Below are 18,755 nucleotides of genomic sequence, written 5' to 3'. Positions count from 1 at the left end.
GAGAAATAAGGATGAATAACACAGTCCTCCTACCCTCCAGAAGGAACACTTTCAAAAAGCAGAATGTGGAATATGAATTTTGATACATTGCTCTGTGGAGATATAAAGCAGGGAACCCTTAATTCTAACTGGAGAAAATTAAGGTGAAATTTTCATGAACATAATTTTAGAGAAGCATGTAAATAATTAATTCTGAAATATCTGCAGTTATGACAGAATACATAAACATGTATATATCTAATTATAAAACAGTTCCATTTATTTATATCATATTAAAATAAAAATTTAGATTAGTCTTAAAAATTATAAAATATAATTTTTATATTTCCATACCACTGATACTTTTTTTCAGGGTATTCCCTATTAAGTTAGGATGTCCTTCCAGCCCTATATCCCTAACTTTCTTTAGGCAACAGCATAGGACCCAAAGAAACTTCCAACCTAAATCCTCAAGTACTAAGGAGCAGTCACCTATGAGTAGCAACTTAATCTTCAGGACCCACAGTTTTCTCAGCTATAAAATGGGGTTTATAATACCTTTCCTAAAAAATTGAAGTGACAGTTAAATGAGTGTCCAATAGGTAGCAGGCATAAAAAATGACAGTTCCATATCCTATTTTCCACATAAGAACTAAAAGAGTACTAAGACATGTGAAAAGTGCTCAAGAAATACTTCAGTAAACTTGTTAAATGCTTAAATCTACCACATTTTGCCATTTTCTTGCATCATCAAAATTCCTTTGCCCAGTCATATAAAATATGCCGCAAAGGCACTTTACTAACTAAAGCTTATAGCTGTGGGCTCCATATGTGCTCTTTGTTATCATTTAACAAAGACTTGTTAAGAGGAAGACAAGCACCTCTAGTTTCTTGGGCCAAAAAAAGAAAATGAAGACAAGGACTCAGAAATACAGACATGGATGGCATGTACTCAGTAAGCTCAGGCACAAACATTATCCCAGTTAAACTGGAGAAGCAGATGGCAAAGTGCTAAATCAAGTGAAGGTAGCAAGAACTACTAAAAAACATACTGCAAAGTAATATTGGACATTGGTAGGACATCCAAATACATTATCTTGACTAATGAAATCATGAATTAACAAGTGACCACTTCAAGGAAATTCTCAGGACTACCCTCATAAGCAAAAGTCACCAAATCAGTAGTAATGAGGAAGAAATAGTCTCAAAACAAGTAAACTAAAAATTGCCCCGTCCAATGACCTGGGTATGGCTTTCACAAATCTGTGACCCAATCAGAACACCCACCAACACATTCCTGAGACCTGGTATTATAGCAGTACTCCCAAGAGTACTGTTTTTAGTGTCATGCTTATAACCTGATGTGACTTTGAAAAGCCTGTACAGGAGACAGCACCTCTCACTCAATCACTACTGCCACAGCTCCAGCCCTAAAGAGTCCATTCCTCAAGTTCCAGGAAAGGCTATGCTGAAAGCTTTGTTTCAAAGGTTTTTTTATTAATTAACATAGCAATGTACAACACTTGGTAATAGGTTAGAATACCTTATGAAGAAGGAAAATGTTTTTGCTGGTGAGAGAGGGGAAATACCAAATGGAGACAGTTTATAGTTAAAAAACTAACAAAAACAGAACGTGAGTTTTACTTCTCAAAAAGAAGTGAGGGACGTTGGTTGGGTGTGGCAACTCATGCCTATAATCACAAAACTCTGGGAGGCCAAGGCAGGAGGATCGCTTGAACTCAGAAGTTCAAGAGCAGCCTAAGCAAGAGTGAGACACTGTCTCTACTAAAATAAAAAAATTAGCCAGGTATGGTGTCACCAACCTGTAGTCCCAGCTACTTGGGAGGCTGAGGCAGGAGGATTGCTTTGAGTCCAGGAGTGTGAGGTTGCAGTGATCTATGAAGACCCTCCCCCCCGGCACTCTTGCCAGGGCAACAGGATGAAACAATGTCTCCAAAAAAAAATTAAAATGAATATAAATTTTAAAAAAAAGAAGTGAGGGACATTAACATTCAAAAATACCTATTCTAATATTCAGTTAGATTTTCAACAAATCTAATAACCAAAGTAACTCTATACATTTTTGAATGAAAAATGCAGAGCCAAAGAGTTAAAAAAATTGCTGATTTAGCTAATAAAAATGAGATTCTATGACAGAGACAGCTGGTAATTCTCCAGCACCCATTCTCTGCTTTTCTTCCATGGTAACAAAACCCTAGAAACATGGCCATCCAGAATAAAAACTAGTTTCTGCCCTAGGTGTGGCTGATTTATGACCACTGGGATATGAATACAAATGCTCTCAACTTTCAGATGGTGCCCTCTCTCACTTTCATTGGTTAACATATGATTATGAAGATCAGCCATCTTGAAATGAAAGCAACATTCTAGGGACAGCAGACACTGGAGCTTGGGTACCCAACACCAAGGAGCTACCATGTAAGCGCTGGACTGCTGACCTTTGGATTATGTCAAAAAAATTAAACTCCTATGTTATTTAATCAAATGTTATTCTGGGTCTCAACCTATATCCAATACAGACCCCTAATATTTTTGTGTGTGGAGGAGTTACAATAGTTTTATTTCCCCAAAGACTTAAAATTGCATGAGGATCAGCAGCAAAGACAGGTGATGCTTTACCAGGGAAGACAGTAAGATATCTTTGATACATGACAGTGTAATGGTTAGAGATACTGATTATAGAACTAGTCCAAAGACAGCCATAGTTTATCCTTTAAAAAGAAAATAATCCTCACCATAAAGTTTTTATACTGAAATTATATATATACTACTAAAACCAAAGCCACTAAATAAGTGACCTCACCATTTTACCCTATAAAAATGTCCCATAAACACTGAAGTACACTGAAATTATAAAATTACCTTGGAAAATTAAATTATAAATATTTAAAATTTTAGCACATTGTATGTAAGTATTTCTCCCCTATGAAATATATTATCTTTAAGTCTTCCTTTCCTTATGTGGAATCTTGCCCTGTTGAACTACTCTTTGCCTTGTCTCCCATCAGTCCTTTCCTTCCCTTCCCACAGTGACTGCAGGTGTCAATTACATGCCAAACCTCTACATACATCCTACAGATGGCCAGCAAAGTTTCCTAAAACACTCTTTTGTTCATATCACCTGCCTAAAAATCTTGTAACCATCCCCTTGACAAGGTAACTCTTAAATCCTGTTTAATACCCATGGGACTCTAGTCTTAACCTGCCACTCCTCCTCTAATCCAAACCTCTATTGTAGCCTCCTAAAGTTACCTAGTACTTACACATCCTTTGTGTATTTACTCATAGTGTTCTAACCTGAAATATTCTTTCTGTTTGTTATCTTAAATCTATGCAGTATTATCCGAGACCCAGGTCAAACCTTATCTCTACATAAACTCATCAAACTGAGAATAATCTCGGAGAGTTTGGTTTTTTTTTTTTTTTTTTTTTTTTTTTTGAGACAGAGTCTCACTTTGTTGTCCAGGCTAGAGTGAGTGCCATGGCGTCAGCCTGGCTCACAGCAACCACAAACTCCTGGGCTCAAGAGATCCTACTGCCTCAGCCTCCCAAGTAGCTGGGACTACAGGCATGCACCACCATGCCTGGCTAATTTTTTCTATATATTTTTAGTTGGTCAATTAATTTCTTTCTATTTATAGTAGAGATGGGGTCTTGCTCTTGCTCAGGCTGGTTTTTTTGAACTCCTGACCTTGAGCAATTTGCCCGCCTCGGCCTCCCAGAGAGCTAGGATTATAGGCGTGAGCCACCATGCCCGGCCTCTCAGCGAGTTTTAATGTTCTAAATTCTGTCTAAATAATTCATTGAAATTTTACCATTTGTTTTTTCTTAGATATCTATTATGGAGATTCCCTATTTCTAAACTAGATTTAAAAGCTCCTGGAGGGCAGGGGAGTTATGTTTTACATATATTCAGATTCTAGAACAATCTAGCATATGTTGTATGTCCATTATATTACAATTTGAGTACCATAAAATATGTTGTGAAGTTCCCTAAGCAGATTTCCATGTTCCTTCTAAGTGTGTACACAAGGGGACACATTATAAACACTTTTTAGCCTACAACTTTCATTTATACACTTACTGAAATAGAGGCAACAAATTGCCTCTTGATTGAACAGTACATCCCTAATATAATTTTAATATCCACATGATATCAAGCATTAGAATGTGAAAAGTCTAAAACCAAACAACCCAGAAGCTCTAAATTTTTAAGCAAACTCAGTAAAATAGTTATTTGTTACTTAAGTCTACATAAAAAAATAAAGAGACTTGGTTGTTTTGATGCTAAAATTCTGAATTGCTTTCTCTCATGTATAATGGAACTTTTTCCTCCCATACTCCTTCAAAAGTAAAACTGACATTGTACAAACCAACACCAATCTTGCTATTTTAGTTATTTGGTCACTGAGAGTCTGGTTAGCTTTTCTGTTATTTTAGACAAATAATGCACTGTATGAAAATAAAAGCAAATACGTCCAAGTGAAAATCTGTGCAAAATAAAAATCTATGTCCTGTTCCAAGCAGTAAAAGTCAAAGTGAAATTAAAAAGTATCTTAAGTAAAATCCACAAACCTTCAGCAATCATATCTTCCATCTCTGTGTCAGATGAGTTATCAGCATGCTTTGTATTATTCTGTAGCTCTGGCTGAACACACACTGAATTTATCACCTGATTATCCAAAAGAGGCCTTTTTTTAACAGGCTGTTCTATTAGCAAAGATGAACGACTCACCTTTAAAAAGGAGAGAGAATAAAACGAAATAATCTCTAAAAAGACATTCAGAAATAACTCAGTCTAAAAAACACTCTTGAAATGAATGCTATTTGTGATAATTTACTTGTTCAACTGATCAGATGCATTCATTACATGATTTATTCTTTGAGAAAAGGTTAAGTATAAAATCTTTATTTCTTGTCACCAGCAGTATGACTGCTTCACACTGTCTGTCAAATAAAACCTAGTATCTGAGTTTAGGAAAGTAGTTTTTAAAAAGTCTTAAAATTCAGCAATTCCTTACATTCAAAATTAATATTAATCATCAAGTTATCCTGCATTATGAATATCTGAGTAGCTCAGCAACACTGAAAATCAAAGGCAATAACTATCAGTATATTTAGATTTTGGGTTTTCTTTTTTTTAACTTTAAAAAATTCTACATTATTAACCAATTCTCTCTCAAGTTCTATGTGCTAATTTTTTTCCTTTGGAAAATTCAGTGTTTTCCATATGAATATAACACAAATAAAAGATCAACAATAAATTTTGATTAGCCAGTATCCTCAATTAATGAGTTCTTTTTTTTTATTTCAGCATATTATAGGGGTACAAATGTTAAGGTTACATATATTGCCCTTGTCCCCACTCCCTTCTTGAGTCAGAGCTTCAAGCATGACCATACCCCAGACCAGGGGTCCTCAAACTTTTAAACAGGGGGCCAGTTCACTGTCCCTCAGACTGTTGGAGGGCCATTGGAGAGTGCGGTGCACATTCCACACATGCGCACTGTGGGCCCAGGATGAGTCAGCTGCTAAGCAGGACAGGCAGCGGCAGCAAAAACACCTGGAGGGCTGGATAAATGTCCTCGGCAGGCCGCATGTGGCCCTTGGGCCGTAGTTTGAGGAAGCCTGCCCCAGACAGTGCACCTCTCACTCATTATGTATGTATATACCCATCCCTTCCTCCCCCCTCCCACCTGCCCAACACCCGATAAATGTTATTCCTATTTGTCTCCTTAGATGCTGATCAGTTAATACCAATTTGCTGGTGAGTACATGTGGTTCTTGTTTTTCCATTCTTGGGATACTTCACTTAGTAGAATGGGTTTCAGCTCTATCCAGGAATATACAAGATGTGCTATATCACTATTGTTTCTTAGAGCTGAATAGTACTCCATGGTATACATATACCACATTTTATTAATCCATTCATGTATTGATGGGCACTTGGGTTGTTCCCACAACTTTGCAATTGTGAACTGTGCTGCTATAAACGTTCGAGTGCAGGTGTCTTTTTTGTAGAGTGTCATTTCTTCTTTTGGGTAGATGCCCAGTAGTGGGATTGCTGGATCAAATGGTAGATCTACTTGTATCACATTAAGGTAGCTCCAAATTGCTTTCCACAGAGTTGTACTAGTTTACAGTCCCACCAGCAGTGTAGGAGTGTTCCTATCTCTCCACATCCAAGCCAACATTTATTGTTTGGGGACTTTTTGAATGAGTTCTTTCCTACAATAACTTTTAAGATTTATTTTTATTTATTTATTTATTTTTGAGACAGAGTCTCACTCCATTGCCTAGGCTAGAGTGCCATGGCGTCAGCCTAGCTCACAGCAACCTCAAACTCCTGGGCTCAAGCAATCTTCCTGCCTCAGCCTCCCGAGTAGCTGGGACTACAGGCATGCGCCACCATGCCTGGCTAATTTTTTCTATATATTTTTAGTTGGTCAATTAATTTCTTTCTATTTTTAGTAGAGACGGGGTCTCGCTCTTACTGAGGCTGGTTTCGAACTCCTGACCTTGGGTGATTCCCCCACCTCGGCCTCCCAGAGTGCTAGGATTACAGACATGAGCCAGCACCCCGGCCTTAAGATTTATTTTTGATGCACAAAGTCTTTTATTTGCAGGATTAATGATCACAACAGACCACTACATGGCACTCTAGCCTAGGCAACAAAGTGAGACTCTGTTTCAAAAAAAATTTAAAAAAAAAGAATGCTGGTTAAGTCTCAAATTTCTGCCACATATAGGGAATAACAGCTTATCGGAAGTGTCTACATTGTACCTTAAAAGTGTAATCACCCACAAACTTTTTTTTTTTTTTTTGAGACAAGAGTCTCACTCTGTTGCCCGAGCTAGAGTACTATGGCATCAGCCTAACTCACAGCAACCTCAAACTCCTGGGCTCAAGTGATCCTCCTGCCTCAGCCTCCCGAGTAGCTGGGACTACAGGCATGTGCCACCATGCCCAGCTAATTTTTTCTATATACTTTTAATTGGCCAATTAATTTCTTTCTATTTTTTTTAGTAGAGACAGGGTCTCGCTCTTTCTCAGGCTGGTTTCCAACTCCTGACCTTCAGTGATTTGCCTGCCTTGGTCTCCCAGAGTGCTAGGATTACAGGCATGAGCCACCACGCCCGGCCCACCCACAAACTTTTTAATCTTGTTCATTTCAGTTAGACATTTAATATGCTTCAAGTAAAATTTATGGAAGTTATTACTTAAAAAAAACTGTAATATTCAATGCTGGTAAGGCATATACTTCTGGTAGATGAATAAATTTAAATAATCTTTTCAAAAAATAGCTTGGCACTATATATATGAAGAATCTTATGAATATATATGTGATATCATAACTACTTCTAGGAATTCATGCTAAGAAACTAATTTAAAATGTAAATGATTTATATATAAAGATATTCCTTTCAGAACTATCTGAATAGTAAAAAAATGGAAACCTAAATGTCCAACAATGGAAGGATTACATAAATTATCAATGTTCATAAAGTAGAATATTATGTAACTTTTCATAATGTTTCCAAAGTACTATTAATGATATGGGAAAATAAAAGCTCAAATTTATTAAGTGAAAGAAACAGAACTATAAATACAATAATAATCTTGATTATATGAAAAAATATATATAAACATACACATTATGGTATTAATGGAGATTGTTTGCTCTATACATTCCAAATTCTCCATTTAGAACATGTATTACTTTTGTAGTCTGAAAAAAACCAAAGTTATGGTTGTCACTAATGATAACAGATAATAATAGCTATGGCTATTCAGGTCCGGGCACTATACATAGTATTAATAATTTATGCACATTTAATTCTCTCAACAACCATAAGAAGCAAAATATCATCTCCATCTGCCAGATGAGCAAAATGAAGGTCAGAAAGGTAGAATATGATGAAAGTGACACAGTCAGTTATGTGGCAGATAGGGAAAAACACTGTTTCTCAATTTTAGCCTTCAATCAGATTTTTAGAATGCTTTAAAATGTTCAGCTCAAAATGAAGGTGTTTTATAAGCACAAGTCTTATGATTTGAGACTAGATGTACATAATTTACATGCTAGTATCCAGAGATCAACATTTTTTCTTAGAAAATAAATCGAAGATAGGGAGACATAAAAATACAAAATATTTCTTTTGAAGGCCTTTGAATTTTCAGATTCATGGGTAAAAATCTTGCATTGTGATAGTTGGTGACCCAATTAATTGTCTTTGTGTTCAGTCTTATGTGTGTTAAAGCTGGATTTCTTATAAGAATTCTGAAATTATGTATAGCAAGTCTCAAATTGTAAGACTTATAGTGATAGAACACTTCCATTTTGAGCTGAACATTTTAAAGCACTTTTAATATCTGATTGAAGGCTGAAATTTAGGAATAATGGGAAAATCTATTTGCTAATTTTAAACCATCAATTGGGTAACTTTAGATGTATTAGGTCAATGGGAAGTTAATATTTTCTGCACTCAAGTTATGGCTCACAGTATCACATACTTTGAAACACTATTTTTAAAATAACACGTTAGGTGTCATTTGAGTCCCCTTGCAAAGAAAAAATAATAGAAAAGTTTATTTCACTAAACTTCCAACTACCTTTCTCTAAAAATTATAAAATTGATACCTCTATATCCTGAAATTTTTTTCATTTTTTTCTTAGTTTATACCTCTAAATAGATAGCATAAAATTCTAGATAAAGACTGACAACTTTTTGAAATAAAATTATAAGATTTTTATTAGAGAACAATAAAAGACAACTTAAGAAATAATGTTATATGAATAATAAAGACACACACACACACACACACATACAAATATGCTTGCTACTTACAGGAAATGGCTCCAATCCCTCCTGAATCACAAAGCCCTCAATAACATGCGTCAAGATCTGTGGTTTAACAATAGCCTGTGGAGGTTTGTTTTCTATGTTGAGAGTGCTACCATGCATAGACATACTATTACTCCTTGTGGTAGCAGCTGGGATTAAGAGTGGAGGTGGAGGAATAGAAACATGTGAGGGATCTGATGGAGATTTAATTACTGAAGCACTGACTGATGCCACAGCAGGTAATTCCACTTGCTCTGAAAAAAAAAATAATAATTTTTAAATTTTTAGCAGTTTGCCCAGGCAAAAATGAAAGAGGATAAACATTAATAACAATAACAGTTAATATTTGGTTCTTTCCAAAAAACTGTTTTAAGAACTTTATATTCATTATCTCATTTAATCTGCACCATAACCTTCTGAGGTAGAAACTATTATTATTCTTACTTTATGCAAGAGAGTAACTTGTTCAACTCTTGGTTTAAAAAACTATCCCATAAGACATGAAAATGTTTCAGAATATCAACTTACGGATAATTACTAAAACTGGCACTTAAGTTTTTTTATTTTAAGCTATACAGACATTAAAGTCCCTATATTCCTAATGATATGAGCAGAGTGGGGGAGTACTTTGAAAGTACATTTAAATGAAACAAGATCATGAGATCCACAGAATAAGTAGGAATTTTAATGAGTTACACAATCATCACCCTTAACTTCAAGGACGAAAACTACCTCCAAATCCTCACACAATTTAAAAAAAAAAAAAACAACTCTTCAGCAGCACTGTGTATATCAATTTTGAAGAGCACTTTAGCAAATGCAAAATGTTGGGCTGGATCACTGTGATTCCTTCCCTTACCACTATAAAGACCATGATAAGACAGACCCAGCGGCCCTATAATGAAGATTTTTCCTACCCATTCAGTAGCACCAACCCTTTACTAAAGTGGAAAGATGGAACCAGCTGATATCTAGGAACTTCAGTAACTACAGGTATTCTATCTGAGCAAGAGAAAAAAAGAGCATGCATATAAAGATAACAATAATACTGAGCACCCATATACTGGTACTATGTTCAATGCTTTTACATGGTATAACTCATATTAATCTTTATAACTATCCTATGGGTACATCCTGTTGTTATCTCAATTTTAAAGATGAGGAAACCAAGACAGAGAGATTAACTTGCCTTAAGGGCACACAGCAAATAAGTAGTGGAGCTGGGATACTAACCCAGTCAGTTTGGTTCTGGAGACCATGCTCTTAATTGTTATGTTAACTCTTCTCCACCATCAGTATGAAAAGGATTGATACCACCTATCAAAGATGCTCAAAATATAACCCAGCTAGGGAGAGAAGAAAAAATAGGAATCTGTAAAGAATAGAAAACTCAGCTGATAAAATAGTATAGTAATCATCTGTATAGTCTCAGAAATGGAAACACTAACAGTTTATCATTAGTAACTCCAATATGATTAATATTACATAAGCCTTGCACAGCATTATTACAGTCATAAATTAACCTAGTTCCACCAGATAATCCACCATAATCAACTGTATGGAAACATCTGTTTAAAGTCACACAATCTATAAAAAGTAAAAAAAAGAAAATCAAAAAATGCTAATTTGCTGATTTCTGGGAACAATTGGACACATATGTTATCAAACTGAGAAATTCCACAAAAAGCCTATCCTACATACCAAATCTTCACATGTATTTCTAGGAGACAAAGCATAAAAGATAGAAAATTCTGAAGTGGAATTGACAGGCATTTTTCTGTTGGAAGAAAAATAAATCTGTGGGGAACTGAAATAAAATAAAATTTTAACGTCCCTTACAAATTTAGATATACTTTGTTACTTTAGAAATACAAAGCTGCATTAGGTATAATTTGGTTTGCTCAGGGAATACTACTTGGTGTATGTTCTAATTAATTTCTATTTAGATCATACATACTAATACAAAGTACCAATCTTATATAGTCCTAAATTTTGTTAAAAATAGAACTGTAGGGCCAGGGACTCATGCCTGTAATCCCAGCGCTTTGGGAGGGTGAGGAAGGAGGATCACTTGAGGCCAGGAGTTTGATACCAGCCTCAGCAACACAGCAAGACCCCATTTCCCATTTCTAAAAAAAAAAAAAGTCAAACATGATGGCATGTGCCTGTAATCCTAGCTACTCGGGAAGCTGAAGCAGGAAGATCTCTTAAGTCCAGCAACTGAAGGTTATACTGATTTATAATCACGACACTGGACTGCAGCCTCGGTGACAGAGCCAGATGCCGCCTAAAAAAATACTGACTTTTTGAAAAAGCTAGTAGCTATTATTTGCTAGTTTATAAACAGCTAAAATTGAAAACATGAGTAACACTGATATGTTACAGTAGAACAGAAATATAATTATTATATCCTCTAGATTTAAGATAAGCGTGAGAGAAAAACTAACTGAAAGGACTCTGTCACAGATTATCGTCTCATTTTCTGAGCAAGACCTATGAGCTTTTTCTACATTTTTGTATAGATGCTAATTTTACTCTTAAAAAACTTTTACAGATTTATAAAAACTGAATCCTAGATGGAAACAATTCTTATTTTTGCAAGGTAGTTTATTTCATGATTTGATAAAAGTTATTCTAAAAATCCATTTGTGCTCTCCCCTCCCCCATATCCTACAGAGGAGTGATAAATATGAAGTAAATTATGGGAAGATTCAAAAGTCCACATGGTAGTTAGACAATTTAGCCAGAGAGATGGGCCTGACAGGATCTCAGATTATATTCCTGAGGAAAACATGCAAAGATATTCTTGTGTTCCAATATTTCAAAAATGTTTAAATTTCCTTTGAATACCATTAGTAAAGTTTATTTTGTAATTAAGTCAGTCACAATGCAAGTTTAGTATTCAATAATACTTATATGTCTGCCTTTAAATCGAAACTCTAAGAAATCTGCAGCAATATAAATCCATTTTCAGTATAAAGAAACCAAAGATTTAATACTATAGTTAGACTTTCTTAAGTATATCTTTTGAGGTATTATTTTGAGTAAACAAAGGCAGTAATATAAAACTTGTCTTAATTTTTTTTTTTTTTTTTTGAGATAGGGTCTTGCTCTCTTGCCTAAGCTAGAGTGCAGTGGCATCATCATAGCTCGCTACAACCTCAAACTCACGGGCTCAAGAGATCCTCCCTGCCTCAAACTCCTAAGTAGGTCAAAGTACAGGAGCATGCCATCACACCCAGTTAATTTTTTTTTATTATTTCAGCAGATTTTGGGGGTACAAATTTAAGGTTGCATATAATGCCCTTGCCTCTCTCCGCCCACAAGTCTGAGCTTCAAGTGTGACCATCCCCGAGACGGTGCACATCTCACTCATTATGTATGTATATACTTGCCCCCTCCTTCCTCCTCTCAGCTGCCCAACACCCAATAAATGTAATTCCCATGTGTCCACTTAGGTGCTGATCAGTTAATACCAATTTGCTGGTGAGTACATGTGGTGCTTGTTTTTCCATTCTTGACACTCGGTTAATTTTTTTTATATTTTGTAGAGATGGGATCTCACTATGTTGCTCAGGCTGATCTTGAACTCCTGGCCTCAGGCGATTGTCCTGTCTCAAGTTCCCACTGTACTCGGCCTTAAATCTTATATATAATTTTGTTGGCTAAACATTTTCTGTGTCTCAGAAGGGGAAAAAGCTAAAAGAAAATTAATTTTCCCCTTCTATGCTTTCCAGAAATTCACATTAGTAGTGAAGTAATAAAAGCTTGAGAGAAGGGATGGGAAGGGGATGCTGCATACTGAAGAAAACAAACAAGGGTTGCTTTAGCTGAGTCAAGTGTCCCATTACAATTTGTTTCCATGCCTATTACAATAGTCCTTCTTAACTGAAAATGATCATGAGACCTGTTAGATAGTCAATAGAAAAGAATATTTAAAACAAGCCCTGAACCAAGATTAGTATATTATTTAGATTAAGGGTGAATAAACTGGGCAAATGAAACACCTCTGTACAAATCACTAAAAATTAGAAGACTGAAATGGTAAGTTTTTCATTTGGGTGGTATTGAACAATCTATAAAACTACTGACTCCCTGCTATTAAAGAATTTTCTAAGAAGACAATAGTTCTTACTTACTCTTTAATAAACTAATTGTTCCTCATTAAAAAAAAAAAACACCTTGAACTCTATCTTTTGCTGCAATTATAATAACTACAATAACAAATTGGTTTAATGTGATCTCCAGTGAAAAAATAAATTTTCCCCATTGCTAACATGTATCAAATGGAACAATTCTCCCAAATTTTGCTATTTCCTCACCTAACAAAGGATGTTCAGAAGTCAAATCTTCTCTCCCCACAGTTATAGCTGCTGGAGATAAAGTGGGTGGTGGTGGGGTTCTATCCATCCGGACACATTCATCTGACTCTTCTGGCATTTCTTCTTCACACACATCTTCTACTTGATAAACCTGTAATGACAAACCACGTTGCCTTAATGTTTCCAAAAATACACTGAATGAGGTATTTTTAGCTTAATTTAAAAAAATTAAACCCTAAGTATATTACATTTAAAAACAAGGCAAAATGGCTATTCTGAAAAGTTGAAAGTAAAACTTTAAAATTGCTCAAATGAAGTTTTTCATAATACTTAATAATATTTGACTGAAAGCAATCTGTAGATCAGTATCTAGGCCAAGTTGTGGATCAGTATCTAGGCCAAAATTCATTAAGGTTTCCAAAAGAATGATAATCAAGTCTGGACATTATTTTTGAGAATTAAAAAAAAAAGTTTTAATTTTACACAATCAAATAACTATCTCAAGAATTATAGAATTGTTTTTGTTAACTTCTAATTGTCATAAATCAAAATATATCCTAATATTTTTCACAGGCACAGTAAATAAATCTCCAAACTGACACACACTATTATCAAGATATGTACTGCCAAGAGGACTATATTCCTGGCTCTTCATTATTATTATCATGTGAATTAAATTATGAAAGGTAATGTCTGAGAATCTACAAAAAAGATATGCAATTATATCTCCTCTTTCCTTTTGCCTCACTCAAGAATCTAATAAATCTTTATAAGCTAATATGTAAACAGAAAATATTGGTCCTTAAAATACAGATACACACACACCCTAAGCTATTTGACATAATATTTTTCATCTCTTTAACATTGTTCCATACTTATAGGGGAAAGTTTTTAAGTCTTTAGCTTAACCACTCTGTTATCCAATTGTAAAGATCATACTTAAGGAAGATGGAATCAAAAGCACTCTAAGAAGGAGCTATATAACTAGAAGTAACTTATTCCTAATGTTTCTTTAAACTTAAGGCTTAGTTTTCAAAGTGGACTTCTAGAGACTGACAGAGGTATTTTAATCTGTCATCATTTATTATTTCCTTAACCATTATTTGTGAAAGATGATAGGTTACTAAAAACAAAGCCGTAAGACAGCTCATCTCCATTCTTTTACATACAAAGCTTATTACTTAAACTTACCAAGATTATTAGTTTTCTTAACATTACTTAACCAAAATGATTAAAATTCCAGTAAATGTTACAAACAAAAAACCTTTCAATATTTACAAAAAAAAAACTTTCAGTGATCTAATGTTGTATGTATTTTTAATCAAACTATTTAAAAATTTTGATGATTTGAATATAAAATTGGCCAGGCACTTTGGGAAGCCGAGGCGAGAGGATTGCTTGATGCCAGGAGTTCTAGATCAGCCTGAGCAACATAGTGAGAACCCTGTCTCTACAAAAAATAGAAAAATTAGCCAGGCATGGTGTTGCACACCTGTTGTTCCAGCACTTGGGAGGTTGAGGCAGGAGGATTGCTTGAACCTAGGAGTTGGAGGTTGCAGTGAGCTATGATGATGCCACTGTACTCTAGCCTGGGCAACAGAGCAAGATACTTATCTCAAAAAATATATATATATATATCTATAAATCAAGATATCTGAAACCTGTATAAACCATGTGTTATAAAAGAAACTATGAAGTTCATCTATAAAGGTATATCTAGCAACAGGTGCCAGTTAAAAAAAATAAATAAGGCCGGGCGCGGTGGCTCACGCCTGTAATCCTAGCACTCTGGGAGGCCGAGGCGGGCGGATTGCTCAAGGTCAGGAGTTCAAAACCAACCTGAGCGAGACCCCGTCTCTACCATAAAAATAGAAAGAAATTAATTGGCCAACTAATATATATATATATAAAAATCAGCCGGGCATGGTGGCTTGTGCCTGTAGTCCCAGCTACTCGGGAGGCTGAGGCAGGAGGATCACTTGAGCCCAGGAGTTTGAGGTTGCTGTGAGCTAGGCTGACGCCACGGCACTCACTCTAGCCTAGGCAAGAAAGCGAGACTCTGTCTCAAAAATAAATAAATAAATAAATAAATAAATAAATAAATAAATAAATAAATAAATAAATAAATAAATAAATAAAAATCTTTGCAAGCCTCTATTAAGAATAAAACATGGGGTTATTTTCTACCGTTTTTTTTTTTTTTTTTTTTTTTTTGAGACAGAGTCTCGCTTTGTTGCCTAGGCTAGAGTGAGTGCCGTGGCGTCAGCCTAGCTCACAGCAACCTCAGACTCCTGGGCTCAAGCGATCCTTCTGTCTCAGCCTCCCAAGTAGCTGGGACTACAGGCATGCGCCACCATGCCCGGCTAATTTTTTCTATATATATTAGTTGGCCAATTAGTTTCTTTCTATTTATAGTAGAGACGGGGTCTCGCTCTTGCTCAGGCTGGTTTTGAACTCCCGACCTCGAGCAATCCGCCCGCCTCGGCCTCCCAGAGAGCTAGGATTACAGGCGTGAGCCACCGCGCCCGGCCTTTCTACCGTTTTTAAAACTTAAAAATCCTACTGTTAACTAATTTTATATCAAATATAATATCCAGAATTCTGATCCAAATCAGCTACTAAGTAGGCAAAGTATTTATTTGCTCACAACCCTGCATCTGGAAACTAGTTTCACCAAGAGAGATTCCTTGCCTCATGCCTGGAACTCAGAAGCTAAGACAGTTGTTTGTTACTGTTCAATGTAACAATTACAGCTGCTAGGATCTGTTCATGGTAACAATTTTTAAAATGATGATAATGCCCAATATAGGGAAAATCACCAAAAAAATTCTGCAGGGTTAAGAAAAAAACCTACTGCCCAGGGACATCTGCTGTAGTAGCAATTATTTTAATTTGCCTCCGTGGTGAGGATGTTAATTCAGAGGTAATTAAAGAAGTATGGTTTTATCAACCAGTTCAATTTTATCTATGTAGCCTCCCTTTAGTAGATGTTACTTTTCTTCCAAAGAACAGTATCTTTTCTTAAAATGCTGAAACTCTCTTTAATCTTAATGCTGTCACATGTTATTCAAACATCTGCTACAGTATCTTTTAAGGAATCAAAGCTTATTCAGGTATAGAATTCTGATTTTTAAAAAAGAATGAAAGAGTTCAAAGGATGGAAAGAGCCATAACACAAACAGCATATTGTGAACCCTTCAACAAATATTATAAAATACTTTTCATTCTTCATACTTAAGGCTAAGTATACATACATCCAAATCTCTCAAGTAAAGGCAAAATAAGTTAATGAATAAAAGAAGAAGGCAAAAACAAATCTGTCGCACACATCTGGCAGGATCCACATTAAAAAAAATAAAAATGCAACAACTAAAATGTTGGGGGAAAAAAAGCAAAGAAGTAGAGATTATGCTCACAAGATCATTAGGAAACTGCACATCACAATTACTGTTCAGCTCATAACTATAACTATTCTAAAAATAGCAAAGACTGCCAAACTTACCTCAATAAAGTCCATTATTCCCATGTCTCCCTTTCCTAAATAAACTGAGGAACATTTATTTATTAGTTCTAAATTATCTACCCTCAACATATCTTATTTATACCCAAATGACAATTAAACTTTAATTCTTTGAAAAATATATCTTTTAAAAAAATATTGATTTTACTTTGATAATCATCTTTGTCTTTCAAAATTTCACATCTCTCTACTTTTAAATATTTGAAACAATTGGGAAAGTATAATTTGTGAAAAAACGTGTTTCTTCATATTTGGTCAAAGAAAATAAAAGAAAATATAGCAGTTTAATAACTAGAAAAAAATAACACATTTGGTTAAAGATAATAAAAGAAAATATAGGAGTTTAGTAATAAGAGCTATATTACTCAAAGAAAGGTAGAAGATTTTTTTAAAAAGGTAACATGGGAACATCTACAGCAACCATAATGACCATATCAGTAATAGCAGAGAAAAAGTTATTAATTTCATTTTTTAAAAAAATTCCAAAAATGAGCCGGGCGCGGTGGCTCACGCCTGTAATCCTAGCACTCTGGGAGGCTGAGGCGGGCGGATTGCTCGAGGTCAGGAGTTCGAAACCAGCCTGAGCAAGAGCGAGACCCCGTCTCTACTATAAATAGAAAGAAATTAATTGGCCAACTAATATATATAGAAAAAATTAGCCGGGCATGGTGGCGCATGCCTGTAGTCCCAGCTACTCGGGAGGCTGAGGCAGGATGACTGCTTGAGCCCAGGAGTTTGAGGTTGCTGTGAGCTAGGCTGACGCCATGGCACTCACTCTAGCCTGGGCAACAAGCGAGACTCTGTCTCAAAAAAAAAAAAAAAAAAAAAAAATTTCCAAAAATGATATAACATGAACTTTTTTAAAATTGAAAAAGGGATCAAGGCAAGAAGCAACAAAATAAGATATTAAATATTTTTAGCTTTAATTTAGTTTTTTAAAAGTGTTATGTTTTTGATACTTCTATCCCAAATACATTCCTCCAAAGTTTCCCCTAATAAAAACAATTAGGAAAATATAAAGATTATACAGAAATTTTTTTTTACTTGCCAAAAACCAAATCACTGAACTAGATACTGAGAAAATAAATTTAAAGTAAATTTTATTTCTTTGAAGGTACTTACTAAACTGTGTTTCTGTTATAATATCCATTGTAAACTCTTAAAAATCTACTAAAAAAGAAAATATAGACACGTAAGTGAATGAAAAACTTAATTCTAAATGTCCACTGTTGTTTTGTTCTGTTTTTAATAAAAATGAATAGGAAGTGGAATTCAATCTCTTTATACCTATTACGATCAATCAGAATGACAAAAAGAAAAAAAACAAAACCTTGCATCTTGAAAACCAAAATGTTTCCTATTAAAAAACAGACTTTGAAACTTGTTTCCTTTCTGAGCTAATGTTTATGAGCCTTTAAGTTATAAAATCTTTTTAATGAAGTTTGATATAAAACCTCCCCATAGGAAGATTCCTCTCCTCAGTTAGAAATTGTTATGAATTTGATCATTCTGACTAAACATTAGTAGACCTTATTTCAATTTAATTCTAAGTTACTTTATAAGTTTTATAAATTCTTTCAGAGAACGTTTAAAAAAAATATTTTTCAAGATGATTTTCCTTTCTAGGCAAAATGTAACCATTTTTAGAGGTTTATTCTTATAAATTTCACTACAATCTCAAACATTCAAAACGTTTATTCCACTCAATGGATTTTTTTCATCCTCAGTATTGAGCTTTTTAAATGAGAAATATTTTAAGTATTAAAATATTCCCTTGGTAGAAATAAAATATCAGAAGTTTAATAATTCTATGAGATGGTCTACAGTTAATTATTTTTGCAAAGTTAGACTCTTCCGCAAAATAAAAATTTATAAAATTAAATTTTATTTATAAAATCTAATTTAATTTACAAAAGTTAATTTGATTTACAAAATTTTAATTACAAAATACAATTTTACCAGAATCATACAAGCATACCCCTCCACCTTGAAACAAAAGCCCCTAAAGGCCCAGGACTTCAGAATGCATACAACCAAAAAGGTTAGGCTAGATAAACCATACGTTT

The 18,755-nt window shown here is 34.7% G+C and overlaps 1 protein-coding gene across 6 annotated transcripts in view; it reads right to left on the bottom strand.

The window, feature by feature from the left end:
* Positions 1-18,755, bottom strand: part of PHC3 (polyhomeotic homolog 3) — a 76,810-nt gene that overhangs the window by 11,383 nt on the left and 46,672 nt on the right. For all 6 annotated transcript variants that reach the window (XR_001157671.3, XM_012779257.3, XM_012779261.3 and 3 more), the window contains 3 exons: positions 13,170-13,320; positions 8,851-9,101; positions 4,576-4,735 (listed from right to left, as the gene is read on the bottom strand). Coding sequence is in view for 5 of the 6 variants with exons in the window: in XM_012779257.3 (XP_012634711.1) it covers positions 4,576-4,735; positions 8,851-9,101; positions 13,170-13,320 (562 nt within the window). In the remaining variant the exon portion in view is untranslated. The remainder of the gene's footprint in view (positions 1-4,575; positions 4,736-8,850; positions 9,102-13,169; positions 13,321-18,755) is intronic.

This window comes from Microcebus murinus, chromosome 1 (genome assembly GCF_040939455.1).
Source record: "Microcebus murinus isolate Inina chromosome 1, M.murinus_Inina_mat1.0, whole genome shotgun sequence".
In the NCBI taxonomy this organism is placed as follows: Eukaryota; Metazoa; Chordata; class Mammalia; order Primates; family Cheirogaleidae; genus Microcebus; species Microcebus murinus.
Note: the sequence above shows the minus strand (reverse complement) of the source record. Positions and strands in the feature narration are given on the sequence as shown.